Source organism: Orycteropus afer, unplaced genomic scaffold, assembly GCF_000298275.1.
Source record: "Orycteropus afer afer isolate SDZICR_OR568_19922 unplaced genomic scaffold, OryAfe1.0 scaffold00086, whole genome shotgun sequence".
NCBI classification, from domain to species: domain Eukaryota; kingdom Metazoa; phylum Chordata; class Mammalia; order Tubulidentata; family Orycteropodidae; genus Orycteropus; species Orycteropus afer.
In genome coordinates, this window is record NW_006921673.1 from 9,084,566 (window position 1) to 9,100,451 (window position 15,886).

The 15,886-nt window shown below is 39.0% G+C and overlaps 1 protein-coding gene across 1 annotated transcript in view; it reads right to left on the minus strand.

Moving 5' to 3' along the window:
- Positions 1-13,025: 13,025 nt before the first annotated feature.
- The window catches only part of LOC103198130 (zinc finger protein 474-like), an 82,333-nt gene continuing 79,472 nt past the window's right edge, over positions 13,026-15,886 (minus strand). The window contains exon 3 of the mRNA XM_007942238.1: positions 13,026-13,177. Coding sequence (XP_007940429.1) covers positions 13,026-13,177 — 152 coding nt within the window. The remainder of the gene's footprint in view (positions 13,178-15,886) is intronic.

Consider the following 15,886-nt stretch of genomic DNA (forward strand, 5'->3'; position numbering starts at 1 on the left):
CTATTTCATCACTTCCAAATACTGCCCTCTTCTGGCTAGAGAGTGCTTAACTCTAGAGCTGTGTGAAATGAACTTGATACTGAGAGAAATAGAATAAATGGGGATAGAGACCATGATATCTTAAAAGAATGAAAACTACGAAAGGATAAATGTGGAAACAAAATGGAAAATGTAGATACAACCTTCTTAACCTTTGTGTCTACTCATCCACCTTCTTCTTTTAGATTCCAATACCTTCTGTTATGGATTGAATTATGTCCCTCAAAAATATGTGTTATAAATCCTTATCCCTATACCTGTGGTGATAATCACATTTGGGATTTCTGTGTTATGCTAATGGGGCAGGAGTAGTGTAGAGTGTGTCTGAAGTCAACCTGTTGGAGCTATAAAAGCAGATTAAGCAAGCAGCAAAAAGTAGAGATGGGGAAGATAGATCAAGATTGCCAAGGAACAGAAATGGGGGAGAGAGAAAGATAAGGACCTTCCTCCAGAGTCAACAGAGAGTGAGAGCCTTTCCCTAGAGCAGGCACCCCAAATTTGAACTCTAGCCCTTGAGGTAAAAAATTTCTATTTGTTAAAATGACCCACTTAGATAACTAAGACATCGTCCGTGAGGAAAACTAAGGCAATAATACACAACTTCTCCAACTCGCTTCAGCACCTATCTTAAGCCAAAGGCTTTGGAAGAAATGAAGCCATAGTACTGTGATTTCTGCACTGTGAGCACCCTTCACCTTTCATACACAGAAATCCTGCTCCTGACCTTCTCAAGTTGCTCCTCTGATTTATTGTCCATTGTTGCTCTCCCAGTTAATCTACATACACAAAATACCCACTCTCAAATTCCTCCTGCAAGCCTTTCCTGATGACACCAGCTATGTACAGGTTTCCTTTGTATTCCTCATTGCTAAAAGCAATGGAATTGCTCTACCAACTTCTGGATCTGGATTCTTCATCTATCTGGGAAATACCACATTGATAGTATAAGTAGGGAAGGAAGTATATGAAAAAGGAAGAGGGGGAAGAAAACAAGAATTTTAGCCAGAGCAAGTAATTAAAATATTAACTTGATAACTTCTTTTAAGTTGATCCCACAGTCTAGCTCTTCTCCTCCCCATTGTCACCGTCACTTCCTAGAATATAATGTAGAGAGCTTCCCAGCGTGTTTCACTTTACAGTACATCTAGAATGGGCTAATATTGGTATTGCACACTGGTGTTAACCTATGAGACTGCTTAAGGCCAGAGAGGGCTGAAGGGATTAATGAGTTAGCACATCAATAATGGCCATATTGGTTAGGAAACTGTGGTTTAGAAAATGCAACAGATTAAGGCAAAGTAAAATGCCTTATTAAATTATCAGGAAATCCTGTAGACAAACCCCAGGGAGTAGCAAAGAAAAATAGCCAATTCGAGTGAAAACAAAACATACTCAATTTTGTAATTTCCTGGCATAGCCCATACTTTTTATACTTTTCTTCCCTTCTGCTACCTTTACTTCTTCATCCTTTTAGGGACAGCACCAACCTCCCTTTGCTGTGAGATTTTCCTAACACTTTCAGTCCTCCAGTTCTGTTGGCTACAGGAATTAGAGTCTGTGCATCAATTAGCTGAGTTACATGCAGTCTTGTCTTGTTCACTTCTATTTTATTTGACTATATGGAGCTATAGGAGCTTTGGTAGCATAGTGCCTAAGGCACTTGACTGCTAACCAGAAGGCTGACGGTTCAAACCCACCAGCCACTCCTCAGAAGGAAGGTTGGGCAATCTACTTCCATAGTGATACTGCCTCGGCAACCCGAGGAGGGGTCGCTATGAGTCGGGTCCAACTCGATGGCACACAACAACAATAACAACATATGTAGCTATATGTTCAGGAGAAGGTCATAGTTCAGTAGTAGGATCCTTGTCTTCCATGTGGGAGACCCGGGTTTGATTCCCAGCCAATGCTTGTTTATTGTTACAGTGAACAAGTTTCAGTGGAACCTTCAGACTAAGACAAACTAGAAAGGGCCTAGTGATCTAATTTTGAAAAATCAGCTGATGAAAACCCTATAAATCACAATGATCTCATTCTGTTGTGCTTGGAGTTACCTTGAGTCTGACAGTGACTCCATCTTGTCATTGATAGCAAGAACAATATCTGCCTCCTTGGTTTATGCCCAAATACCGTCAGTTTACAACAGAAGAGAAAGTGATATAACATGGCCTCCTAAATACAAGCCAGGAATAGATTTATATGAGTTGCATGGCAGAGGCTATTAATTCTTCCCCAAAATTTATGTTCACCTCTTCTTCCTGATGTCACAGTGAGAACATATTTCCCAGCTTCCCTTGCACTTAGGTGCAGTCGTGTGGCTGAGATTTTGCCAGTGACTGTGAATGGAAGAATGAGCATTTCTTCCAGGTCTGGTCCATACAAACCTGCTATTTTCTCCAGCTGACTGGATGGAAAGAAGAGGGCCCCCAAGGGCAACTTTGACAGTCATGTTGAAAGTGGCAAAGTCTTCATCAGCCAGGGCCCTGAATGATTTCGTGGAGGGAGACCTCACTAAATTACTCACTTGTCCAGTACTCTTATCAGAACAAGAAACCAACTTCTGTCTTATTTAAGCCATTATACTATTTTGAGTCTATTTTTTACCTCTATGTGCCTACCTTAATGCAAGCTATAAATGGACGTTTCTGTCTGAGATGACTTTACTGAGAGGTAGAACAAACAGAGGTCTCAGTGCTGAGATAAAGGACAAAAATATTCAAGGAGAACCCTACTCCTCAGGCCCTCATGACCTCTATTTCAACATTTTGTCTAAAATCACACCACCAGAGAGTTCATTAAATTGAATAAAGACACAATACTTCTAGGAATCTTATTTTAAAATAACTATATCACTTGAGAAAGATAGCACATTAAGCCATTATCGTCCATGAGCCCCTTAGCATGAATGAGTTCCTCAGATTTCATTCCAATTAAATATTTAGAAAACAAATTGAGAAAGGGAGATAGGACAGTAAAATGTTGAAGGATAGATTGGAGGTGGAGGTATTTCTGGAGCATGGTGCACTTGAGTTTTTGTTCCAAAAGAAACCAGAGTGGGCAGTGATGGGTGGAGGTGGGAGAGCAGAATCCCAGAGAAACTATTATATATTATAAACTATTATATACCATAGGGCAAAAAGTGATAATAGGGGAAATGGAAGATACTGAAGGGAAATTTCCTGCTTCATAATCGGGCTGAATGCTAGCCATCAAATCAGATGCTTTGTCTACTCTTCCCCTACATGTTAAGCAATTTATTTTGATGGCCTCACTTATTTTTTAGATCTATATGTAGCCCCTCAGGAAATCATAAGAGAAACTCTGAGATTTGTTCAAAACATATCTCCACTTTAGAGACTGGATGTTTTGACTGTTGTTCAACTACTACCTTATTTAGAACTTAACTATAACAAAAGCAAAGAGATCTTCTGGCACAATGGTTAAAGCATTTGGCTGCTAACCAAAAGGTCTGGTGATTCAAACCCACCAGCTATTCTGTGGGAGAAAGATGAGGCAGTTCGTTCCCATAATGATTTACAGCCTTGGAAACACTATGGGTTAATTCCACTCTATCCTAAGGGTCACTCTGAGTCAAAATTGTCTTCATGGCAATGGGTTTATAACAAAAGCCATCTAGCATTTTGGATTATTCATTTATTTTCTTTCCAGCTCATGGGAAGGAATATGAGTTCCAGTACAGACAATTGCTATGGGTTGACAAGTGTCAAAACTTAATTACAAAACAGTTCAACTCCATTGGTCCATTTATTTTAATTTTTAAAATAGGTAGATAGAAATATGAAAGAATTGGTTTATGGTTAAAAAATATTAAAGATAATGTTTTTTAAAACAGAATATTAAAAATCTGCTTCCAGAATTTGTCCATGTTACAAAATATTACCCGCCACTCATCTGTCAGTTTGTTGTACTATGATGGCTTACATGTTGCTGTGAAGCTGGAGGCTATGCCATTGGTATTTCCAATACCAGCAGGGTCATCCATGGTGGACAGGTTTCAGCGGAGCTTCTAGACTAAGACAGACTCAGAAATAGAAAGGGACCATTCACTTTTCAAAGAATTGGCCAGTGAAAACCTTATGAATAGCAGTGAAACACTGTCTGATATATTACTGGAAAACTTTATGAATAGCCCCTGAAACATTGTCCCATATAGTGCCAGAAGAGGAGCTCCTCAGGATGGAAGGCACTCAAAATATGAGTGAGGAAGAGCTGCCTCCTCAGAGTACTGTTGATCTTAATGATTTGGATGGAGTAAAGCTTTCAGCACCTCCATTTGCTGATGTGGCATGACTCAAAATGAAAAGAAACAGCTTCAAATATCCATTAATAATCAGAACATGGAATGTATGAAGTATGAATCTAGGAAAATTAGAAATTGTCAAAAATGAAATGGAGCACATAAAGATTGATATCTTAGGCATTGTGCTGTTCTTGTTATGTGCTATGGAGTCAGACCCAACTCATAGAGACCCCTCCTTGGTCTTCCCAAGCAGTATCCCTATAGAAGTAAATTGCCTAACCTTCCTTCAGAGGAGTGGCTGGTGGGGTTGAACTGCCAGCCTTCTGGTTAGCAGTCAACTGCCTTACAATACCAGAGCTCCTAGGCTTTAGTGAGATAAAATGAACTTGTTTTGGCCATTTTAAATCAGACAATCATATGATCTACTATGCTGGGAATGACAAATTGAAGAAGAATGACATGGTACTCAGCACCACAAAGAATGTTTCAAGATGTGTCCTGAAATACAATGCTGTCAATGATAGGATAATATCCATGCACCTCCAAGGGAAGACCAGTTACTACAACTATATTATTCAAATTTACATACCAACCACCAAAGCCAAAGATGAAGAAATTGAAGATATTTACCAACTTCTGCAGTCTGAAATTGACCAAACATGCAATCAAGATGTGTTGATTATCACTGATGATTGGAATGCAAAAGTTGGAAACAGAGAACAATCACTGGTAGTTGGAAAATATGGCCTTGATGATAGAAATGATGCTGGAGATCTCATGATAGAATTTTGCAAGACCAATTACTTATTAATTGCAAATACCTTTTTTCAACAACATAAATGGTGGCTCTTCATGTGGACTTTGCCAGATGGAGTACACAGGAATCAGATTAACTACATTTGTGGAAAGAGGCAATGGAAAAGCTCAATATCTTCAGCCAAAACAAGGTCAGAGGCTGACTGTGGAATAGACCATTAATTGCTCATATGCAAGTTGAAGTTGAAGACAATTAAAACAAGTCCACCAGAGCCAAAATAGGACCTTGATTATATCCCTCCTGAATGTTGAGACCATCTAAAGAATAAGTTTGATGCATTGAACACAGAAGACTGAAAACCAGATGAATTGTGGGATGACATCAAGAACATCATCCATAAAGAAAGCAAAAGGCCATTAAAAAGACAGGCTAGAAAGAAAAAAAACAAACTGGATGTCAGAAGAGACTGTGAAACTTGCTCTTGAAGAGAGAGTAGCTAAAGCAAATGGAGGAAATGACAAGATAAGAGAGCTGAACAGATTTCAAGGAGTAGCTCAAGAAGAGAAAGTGAATTATTAAAACAAAATGTGCAAAGACCTGGAGTTAGAAAATCAAAAGGGAAGAACATGCTCAGCATTTCTCAAGCTGAAAGAACTGAAGAAAAAAAATTCAAACCTCAACTTCCAATATTGAAAGATTCTATGGGTAAAATATTGAACGATGCAGGAAACATCAAAAGAAGATGGAAGGAAAACACAGAGTCACTGTCCAACAAGAATTGGTTGATGTTTATCCATTTTAGGAGGTGGCATATGATCAAGAACCAATGGTATTGAAGGAAGAATTCAAACCTGCACTGAAGGAATTGGCAAATAACAAAGCTCCAGGAATTGACAGAATATTCATTGAGATGGTTCAGCAAATATATGTTGCACTGGAGACACTCACTCAGCTATGCCAAGAGATTTGGAAGACAGCTACCTGGCCAACTGACTGGAAGAGATCCATGTCTGTACCCATTCTAAAGAAAAGTGATCCCACGTAATGTGGAAATTATCAAACAGTATCATTAATATCACACTTAAGTAAAATCCTGAAGATAATTCAAAGACAATTACAGCAGTATACTGACAGAGAACTACCAGAAATGCAAGCTGGATTCAGAAGAGAACATGGGACAAGAGATATCACAGCTGATGTGAGATGGATCTTGGCTGAAATCAAAGGATACTAGAAAGATGTTTACTTGTATTTTATTGACTATGCAAAAACATTCGATTGTGTGGATCATAAAAAATTATGTATAACATTGGGAAGAATGGAAATTCTAGAACACTTAATTGTACTCATGAGGAACCTGTAAATAGACTAGGAGGCTGTTGTTTGAACAGAATATGGGGATACTGCATGGTTTAAAATCAAGAAGGGAGTGTGTTAGGATTGTATCCTTACACCATACTTATTCAATCTGTATGCTGAGCAAATAATCTGAGAAGCTGGACTATGTGAAGAAGAATGTGGCATCAGGATTGGAGGAAGACTCATTAACAACCTGTGATGTGCAGATGATACAACTTTGCTTGCTGAAAACAAGGATGACTTTAAGTACTTACTGATGAAGATTAAAGACTACAGTCTGCAGTATGGATTACACCTCAACATAAAAAAAAAAAATTGAAAATCCTCGCAATGGGGCCAATAAGCAGCACCACAATAAATGGGGAAAAGATTGAAGTTGTCAAAGATTTCATATTACTTGGTTCCACAATCAACACCAATGGAAGGAGCAGTCAAGACATGAGACGACAAATGCACTGGGCAGATCTGCTGAAAAAGACCTCTTTTAAGTGCTGAAGAGCACCTTAGTCTCTTTGAAGACTAACTAAGGTGCACCTAACCCAAGCCATGGTATTTTCAATTTCTCATATGCATGTGAGACCTGGACAATGAATACGGAAGAATGAAGAAGAGTTGATGCTTTTGAGTTGTGGTGTTCCTGAAGGATACTGAAAGTACCATGGACTTCCAGAAGAACTACCAAATCTGTTCTAGGAGAATTGCAGCCAGAATGCTCCGTCAAGGCAAGAATGGCCAGACTTTGTTTGATCTATTTTGGTCGTGCTGTAAGAAGTGACCATTCCCTGGAGAAAGCTATCATGCTCAGTAAAGTGGAGGGTCAACAAAAAAGGGGAAGGCTCTCAACAAGAGGGACTGACACAGTGGGTGCAATGATGGGCTCTGCAATTATTGTGTGGCTGGCACAGGACTGGGCAATGTTTCATTCTTTTGTACATAGGGTTGCTATGAGTTGGAGTTGACTCAATGGCCCCTAACAATAACAACAAATAATAAAATTTTGAAAGAAGAAAGCACATGATGTACTATTTCATGAGAATTTAGGAGTCTTTTTTCTGGTACAGATTCTCTCAATGCCACCTAATTTGCCCCTTACTGGAAATTGTTCTGCTGCCCATTTGTGCTGCTTCTTCCAAGTGCAGTAAAACCTCATTTTACATTTCTTGCCACAGCACTCACAGAGAGTGGGCAGGACCAGCAGAAACAGGCCCAGTGTTCATAAGGGCCAGACAGTGAGTCAGTATAAAAGTAATAAGTGATAAGGGAAGATGGACCATTGCCAGAGGAGGGAAGGACCACTCAAGATTGGGGAAGGAAAGGGCTGAACTTCCTGTACTGACCTCATATGAAATAAAAGCCATGCAATTGGTCTTAGATAGGGGTGTAAGGAAGAAATGCTGCTAATGTCAGAAACAGACACATTCAGAAAGACTAAGGGCCATTTCAGTTTCCCCTGGGGTAAAAGGACTTTTGACATCTACCCTCTGTTTCTTGTTCACAATAGCCCTGCTTGTCATGAGCAGCTTCTTTTTCCATAAAAGAGTTCAACTTAGTGTTCCCTAGCCTGATGATATGCCATCAGGGAAATGCCCTGGAGATACCACTTGGAAACACTTGTCTGTCAGAAAATAATAGGATGAAGCAGCCTGAAGAGCCCCTATATTGGTGCTACAGCTGATTTATATGCTTACTTACAGTAGGAGATTCTCACTCCACACTCATCAATAGATCATGGTTGTTCAGTCCCCTGTATTCTCTTCTGATATGGCATGTCTTCCAACTTCGATCTCAATTCAATGTGTAAATGACCATAAAGAAATCTTGGAGTTCTTCCCATAACCTCAACTAGAGGGGAATTCAATTAAAGTTTGTGCAGCACCAGTTAACAGAGTGTTGAAGGAATTGCACTGTCGTTGATGCCTATAATGACATTATATTCCAGAACAATAACTTCCTGAGTGAGTGTACAAGATCTAAGCATCTTCATCTCATGTTTGTTCTTCATCATTTAGGAGAATATCTAAAGGAATGGTTTCAAGCAAATTCATAGCTCATGGAGGTGACAACCATTGCTGAAGAAATTATTTTTTTTGAAGATATAAATATCTATACAGATGGGAACTAACTGGGGAGGGCAGATGGCTAGGAGCAGGTAGCTCTTTCCCATTAACAGTGAGACTTTGATGACTTGCCTTGATAATGGTCTGGAATTCTGGGATTGAGGTCATAAAGTGAGTTTTCTCTGGATTTAATTCTATGGAAAATTTGTACACCGGTTGACATGGACCCCTAAGTGGAATCCCCACAGTCAGCACCTTATGTACCACAAGCTGACTCACAGTTCTTTGTTGATGTGTTGACTCCTAAAGAGCTGCTCATTTTCAGCCACATCAATAATTCATAGATTCAGTGATACACAGAGATAAATAATTTTCCTTTGTCGTACTTTATCAAAGTAAACCAGTTGCTGTCAAGTTGATTCTGACTCATAGTGGCCCTATGTGTGTCAGAGTAGAGTTGTGCTCAATGGCTGTGACCTTTTGGAATCAGATCACCAGGTCTCTCTACTAAGGCACCTCTGGGGGGTTGAACTGCCAATATTTTGGTTAGCAGTTGAACACTTACCTGACTGTGGCCTCCTCAGGGACTCCTTTTCAAAGAAAAATGCCCAAGAATCTTTCTTTACACTCCAAGGCATAAGGTAACTCATTTGAAAGTTGAGACCAGAACATTTGCTTTATTGCCCTTGTCTTTTGACTTCTGAGCATCAGTAGAATGAAGAAGTATCTTCTGAAGCCCCTGACATAACGCAGTTCAAACTTATTTTTACCTCAAACCAAGATAAACTGTGGCATCAGGATTGGTAGAAGACTCATTAACAATCTGAGACATGCAGATGACACAACATTGCTTGCTGAAAGTGAGGAGGACTTAAAGCACTTATTGATGAAGATCAAATATTACAGCCTTCAGGATGGATTACACCTCAACATGAAGAAAACAAAATTCTTACAACTGGACCAATAAGCAACACCATGATAAATGGAGAAAAAATTGATGTTGTCAACAATTTTATTTTACTTGGATCCAAAATCAACTCCCATGGAAGTAGCAGTCAAGGAATCAAATAACATATTGCATTGGGCAAATCTGCTGCAAAAGACCTCTTTAAAATGTTAAGAAGCAAAAATGTCATTTGAGGACTAAAATGTGCCTGACCCAAGCCATGGTATTTTCAATCTCCTCATATGAATGTGAAAGCTGTGCAACGAATAAGAAAGACCAAAAAAGAATTGATGCCTTTGAATAACGGTGTTGGTGAAGAATACTGAATATAACATGGACTGCCAGAAGAACAAAAATCTATCTTGGAAGATACACAGCCAGAATTTTCCTTAGTGGTGAAGATGGCAACTTTGTATTACATACTTTGGACATGTTATTAGGAGGGACCAGTTCCTGAAGAAGGACATCATGCTTGGTAAAGTGGAAGGTCAGCAAAAAGGAAAGACCCTCAGTAAGAATGACTGACACAGTGGCTGCAACAATGGGATCAAACATATTAATGACTGTGAGGATGGCACAGGACTGGGCAGTGTTATGTTCTGTTTTACACAGAGTCACTATGAGTCTGAACTGACTTAATAGCACCTAACAACAACAAAGATAAACCTAGACTAGCAGCAGAACTGCAGGCATGCTAAAATTCCCATTTTCCTTAGTTACTAAATATTGTTCAAGAAATTATCATATTTGTCAGAGTTTTGTTTATTAGTATAATTAATCTTATCAATGATAACATCTAGCACACAGATAACAAACAATTATAGTTTGGGCATGGAAGTAAGTCCAACAGTCCTGAGTTTAGAACCATAGTACTGGGGGATACCAGACTCAATTGGCACAACAAAATACATAAAAGCCTTGTTCCTCATCCTATATTGGTGAGTAGTGACTGGGGTCTTAAAAGCTTTCAAGTGGCCATCTACGATGCACCTAATGGTCTCCTATCGTAAGAAGTGAAGAAGAGTGCAAAAAAACCCAAAAAACAAGGGCATTTGGAAGCAATCAGCTCTAGGACACGATGGCCCTAGAGACCAGAAGAACTAGATGGTGCCAACCACTCAGGAGAGGCTCAAATCTGGAGATCCTGGATAGAGTGGGAGGAGAAATGTGGAACAAAATTCAAAAACTCAATAATGACCAGATTACTGGTCGGACGGAGTCTGGTGAGATCCCTAATATGAAGGCTCTGAGATACATTCTGTGCCTGGAATAAAACATACCCACAAAAGTTAACAAGATGTACATGCAGACCACTCAACCCAAGGTGACACACTCACATGCTCTATGGAAATACATCCCTTGGAGCAATAGACCACGGGGCACCAGAGGGGCAACATTCACATGGAGGAAATGCAGGACAAACAGGAGTGCATAAATTTGAGGGGCACAGGTAGAGGGTTACTGCGCTGGGAGGGGAGGAGACTGCTTTAGGGTTGAGCACGGTAAATGGTGAGTGAAACTAAATGTACACATAAAGTTGAATGTAAAACAAACTCTTAAAATAATAATAATAATAAAAAACAGGCCTGAGTTTATTTTTCTACTTCACGCCTTAATTCAAGCTCAATGTGATCTTTCTTTAAATATTCGTTTCCTCATTTATAAAATAAGGATAATGATGTCTGCTTGTGAGGTTGACGTGAGATTTGTGAGATTTTTATAAAATGAAGTCCATGAAGCACTAACAGTGCCTAACCCAGAGTATGTTCATATATGTTACAATTTTTTGTCATTTTTGTTAGCAACATAAAAGGACTAAATCATCAACTATAAGTCACTGAATCACTTGTCTTTCACAAGATAATCACCTTCCTTGAGGGTTCTAAAAGCTTTCTTAAAGCTCATCCCTTGTTCCCTTTGGAACAGACAGGAAAATCTGTATGATTAGCACAATTGTCCCAACCTACCCCTTGTGTGGTGTGACCAAATTATTAGGTCAAATTCATTTACTTGTATAATTCGGATCTGACTATGCAATATAAATTAGTCATGAATTTGAAGTTTGCAGGAATGCAGTGGATACAGAGTGGTCCTGGAATTCAACCATAAAATAAACAAAGATGTCAAGGAAAACTACTGGGAGTCCAGACGTGCACTACTGCCTAGGGGAGCAGACTTTCTCGAACAGAGCACCTCCCTGGCCCTGGCCTCCTACCAGGTAAGTCCTGCCTCTATGAATGCATATTGAAGGACTCTAAAAACAGAGTACTTTCATAACCCACTTACTGTGCGTGGGCCTTGGGTGGGGAGGCATGGAACTTTTGGCAAGCCTTTAGACCTCAACAATAAAACACCTATAAACCCCTGTAAGAGCATAGAGGACTCTTACTAGACTTCTCCTATGCAAGGAAGGAGCTTGCCTCCACCTATTTTGATAAATTGTATTGCAGCAATCTCCTGACACATGAAGCTGGCATTGGTTCTGAAATTTCTCTGTAGCATTTCTCACTATTAAAATGGAAGTATGAGTTAGATATGGTTCCAGCACTTTAAGTTCTCTGCCCTTTTTTGAATGTCTCCGTTGAATGATCTTATAGAGAAAAAAATCCTCCCAATCAATAACTCAATTTAAAAAATTTCCTTGGCATAGAAATGGGAAGGTATCCAATTCTTCCTGGGACTAAGGAGTTGCCTGCAGTAGCCCCCCAAAGCCTCTTTTAACAGAATAATAGTCCTAATGGTGAGGCCCAAAATCTTGTTCAGGAAAATAGAATGAAAGGAAAATGGCAATAATTGGCTCTGAAATTTCCTTTAGACAAAGTGCCAGCTCTGATGAGAAATAGCCCACTTGTAATTTTTCCTGACCAAAGTGTGAAATGGTCCTCAGAGAATACAGGAAGTCCCCAGGTCTCAAACTTGCCTTTTAATGTTATGTAAATATGCTATCACTTTAAAACGATTGAAACAACTTCTACTCACAACAAATTCTTCAGCACAGTCACCTTCACTTGCAGTTTTTAAATAATGGAATTAACTAAAATTATTTCCTGAAGTAACCAAAACCAAACCAAGTCCGCTGCCAAAGAGTCCATTCCAACTTATAGCGACCCTATAGGACAGAGGAGAACTGTCCTATGGGGTTTCCAAGGCTGTAAATCTTTACGGAAGCAGATTGCCTCATCTTTCTTTTGTGGAGCAGCTGGTAGGTTCCAACCACGACCTTTTGGTTACCAGCCAAATGCTTTAACCATTGTACCACCAGAGCTCATTTTCTTAAACTAAAGCAAGGCTAAATAAGAATCGTATGCACCTGTTCTGACTTACAAATTCAACTTAAAGACACACATAGGAACAGATCTTGTTTGTAATCCAGTGACTGTTTGAATGCACATACAGCTGCCACCTATAGCCAGACCCACCATATAATGGCAAGCATCTGCTGGACACATCAAAGCACTGGGCTGGGCTTCCAGTGCTAGACCATCCCTTGGCCAATGCTAATTTCCCTCGTCTCCTCTCTGATCTTCTTTTTCTCCTTCCCAGAATATCCCAATCTTTTTCAAAAGGGATTTAATTCCCATAACACTTCAACGGTGAGAGAGAGCTTTACTTGGCGGCTATGGGTTTACAAGATCGTTGGTGAACAATCAGTCTGTCTGGCAGGAAGGTACGCCCGCAAATATTACAAGGAACCAACTGGCTCTGGGCACTTGTCCAAGCAGCTTCATTTAAAGCATTGAGATCATAGAAACCTTTGGCTAGAAAGTAAGAAAAAAAAAAAAAAAAAGGTAAAATGGATCAGTTTTCACTCTGGAGAACCATATTCTAGTTTTTATGGAAAATATTTTCAGGAAATACCTGTTGACTGAGACTTTTAAACAAATCATATTACTTTTGGGGGAAAAAAAAAAGTACTGCTCAGTTTTTTAAGGGTTGAGTAAAGTTAGCTATGAACCAGAGGCTTCCCACTCCTTGGACTTTAAAAGGGGGAAACTGTTTTATGTGTTATGATATGCATTCTTCACTAATTATTAACATCTTTGCTTACACATTATTATCTTGCAACTATAACTTTTGGCCTTCTTTCAGTTGATTCTAAATATAAGCTTACAAAGGGAGAAAGAATATGTATTTGTATTTTCCTCTTCTGTAATTTTCATTGGAATGTTTTGGGAGGCCGAAACTGACAGTGGAGAGTGAATTTAAGACAAATTGTATCTTACAAATTTCTCAGCTCTTTAAGGGTATGGGTTATGGTCATAAACTTAGAGATTCCTTAGGTAATTAAATTGAAGAATGCAAACAGAATAGTTAATCTGATGAAAAGAAATGTCCTTAAGAAAAGAACAAAGACAGCTGAGAGATGTAAAATCTTCATTGGCAGAGCACAGGAAAAAATACATATGGCCTTATTTTGGAAAAACAGTATGGGATTTAACTTTAATAAGCTCTGGTAGCACAGTGGCTAAGACACTTGCCTGCTAACCAGACGGCTGGTGGTTCAAACCCACCAGCCACTCCTCGGAAGGAAGGTTGGGCAATCCTACTTCCGTAGTGATACTGCCTCGGAAACCCAAGGAGGGGTCGCTATGAGTCGGGTTTGACTCGGCGGCACATAACAACAACAACAAACCTTATTTAAAATTGAATGACTTTAATAAATTGACTATGTCTTAGAATCACCCAAAATAAGCCCCCAAAAAACATAGCAGACACACAGAAATATGTTCTATAGTTTTTACCATTGGCACAACATATACTTCTTCATTAAAGCCCAGGCAATTCTCATATAATTTCTTTCTAATGGTTTATGTGACCATAGTAAGCCTTAGACTCTTTAGCATGCCTGATCCTAATGTTCTTTTTGCTCCATGGGAAACCTAAACGCCAGAACAACCTAATATTTCTTCTCTGAATAAACCAAGTATCACTTGCTACGTAAGATATGTGTGTATTTTGTGTACTTTGGAACGTTTGTTGAAAGAAGAATGACACAGACTTTCTTCTTACTTGTATGAGTTGTTAAAACAGACTCAAAAATTCCGGAGTATTCATTGATTCTTCCTTGAAGATGATTCATCACATTTTAAAATATCTTTACCAGGAATTTGACTTTGGATCTGGGGGAAGGATAATTTGAATTTAATGACTACAGAGAGTCCATGTGAGGCAAATGCTAATGTGAAATCTCTGCCTAGAGAAAAAGGGCAACTTCATAGTTAAATGTAGCATGGGGACAAGAGGAAAACTGCAGGCAAGTGCTTTTACAGGGTCTGTCTATCCCATCGGTAACAATAACAGAATAGTGAACCCACCAGGGCTTTTAAATCAGTTACTTCTCTCAGTACTTCTAACCTTGCGATAATTATGCTCCAGCAGGGAATAAACAACCATCAGATAGGAAGAAACTTATATTTGACACCAAATGAGAATTTCTGGGAAGAGAGTTTCATTGAGGTAAACAATCTCTTTCTAGAGCTAGGCTTTTCTTTCAATAGATGAATGTGTTCATCTTGGACTCTCTTCTCATCTGTACACAAAGTCCTTCCCTTGGCACGGACGTTCACAGTTCTAACAGCATGTAGAACTTTATCATAACAATCAAGAGTCTACTCTGTGGGTTGCTTTAAAACTCTCTTAGGGTCATATCTCTACCAAGAGTGCTTTGGACTAATCAACAATGACGTTGAAGGTATCTTCCTGCACTGCAAATTGATGGTTATCTACAGAGAATGGATGAATTAAAATGATATCCTCTTATATCCAAGAATGGTTTTCTTCTGAGGAGAATCAGAGGATCAACTGAGAAAATGACAATGGTAGAAATATGATGCAAGTTTGACTTTGCATGGGAAAAATATTGTCTTAACTGCTTTATTATCTTAACTACTTTACCCCTTAAATGAGTAAGCATAAGGCTCTGTGATGAGGGCACACATGGCAGTCTATAGGTTCTAGTTTCCTTCAACCTGTACAATGCTTTGTAAAGTATTAATTATAAAAATCTAAAAGATCTAGACATTTCATATAAATCTCTATATTCGCAGTTTCTTTTGTGTTATTGAAAGAACTTACCACATTGGGCTAAATTTCTTAAGGATAACACAAGCTGCGACAGGCAAAATCTGTCTCCTTTAGAGAGAGAAGGTTCTATCTAACTCACCTTACTGACCTACCTTTCCTTTTTCACATCTGGACTAGTTTATTCATTTTTGTCACCTGACTAGTGAACCTTATAAATATTTGAGTTTGGTATTCTTGCTCTATGAACACCAAGGCACATCCATGTTTGAAAACGTGACTTTATATGTCCAGAAAGGATTTTTAAACTTTACTTTTTTTTAAGTGCTATGTTTAAGACTCGACGGCAAACAACAACAACAACAACAAATGTTTAAGTAGGGAGCTCTGGTAGCATAGTGCCTAAAGCAGTTGACTGCTAACCAGAAGGCTGGTGGTTCAAACCC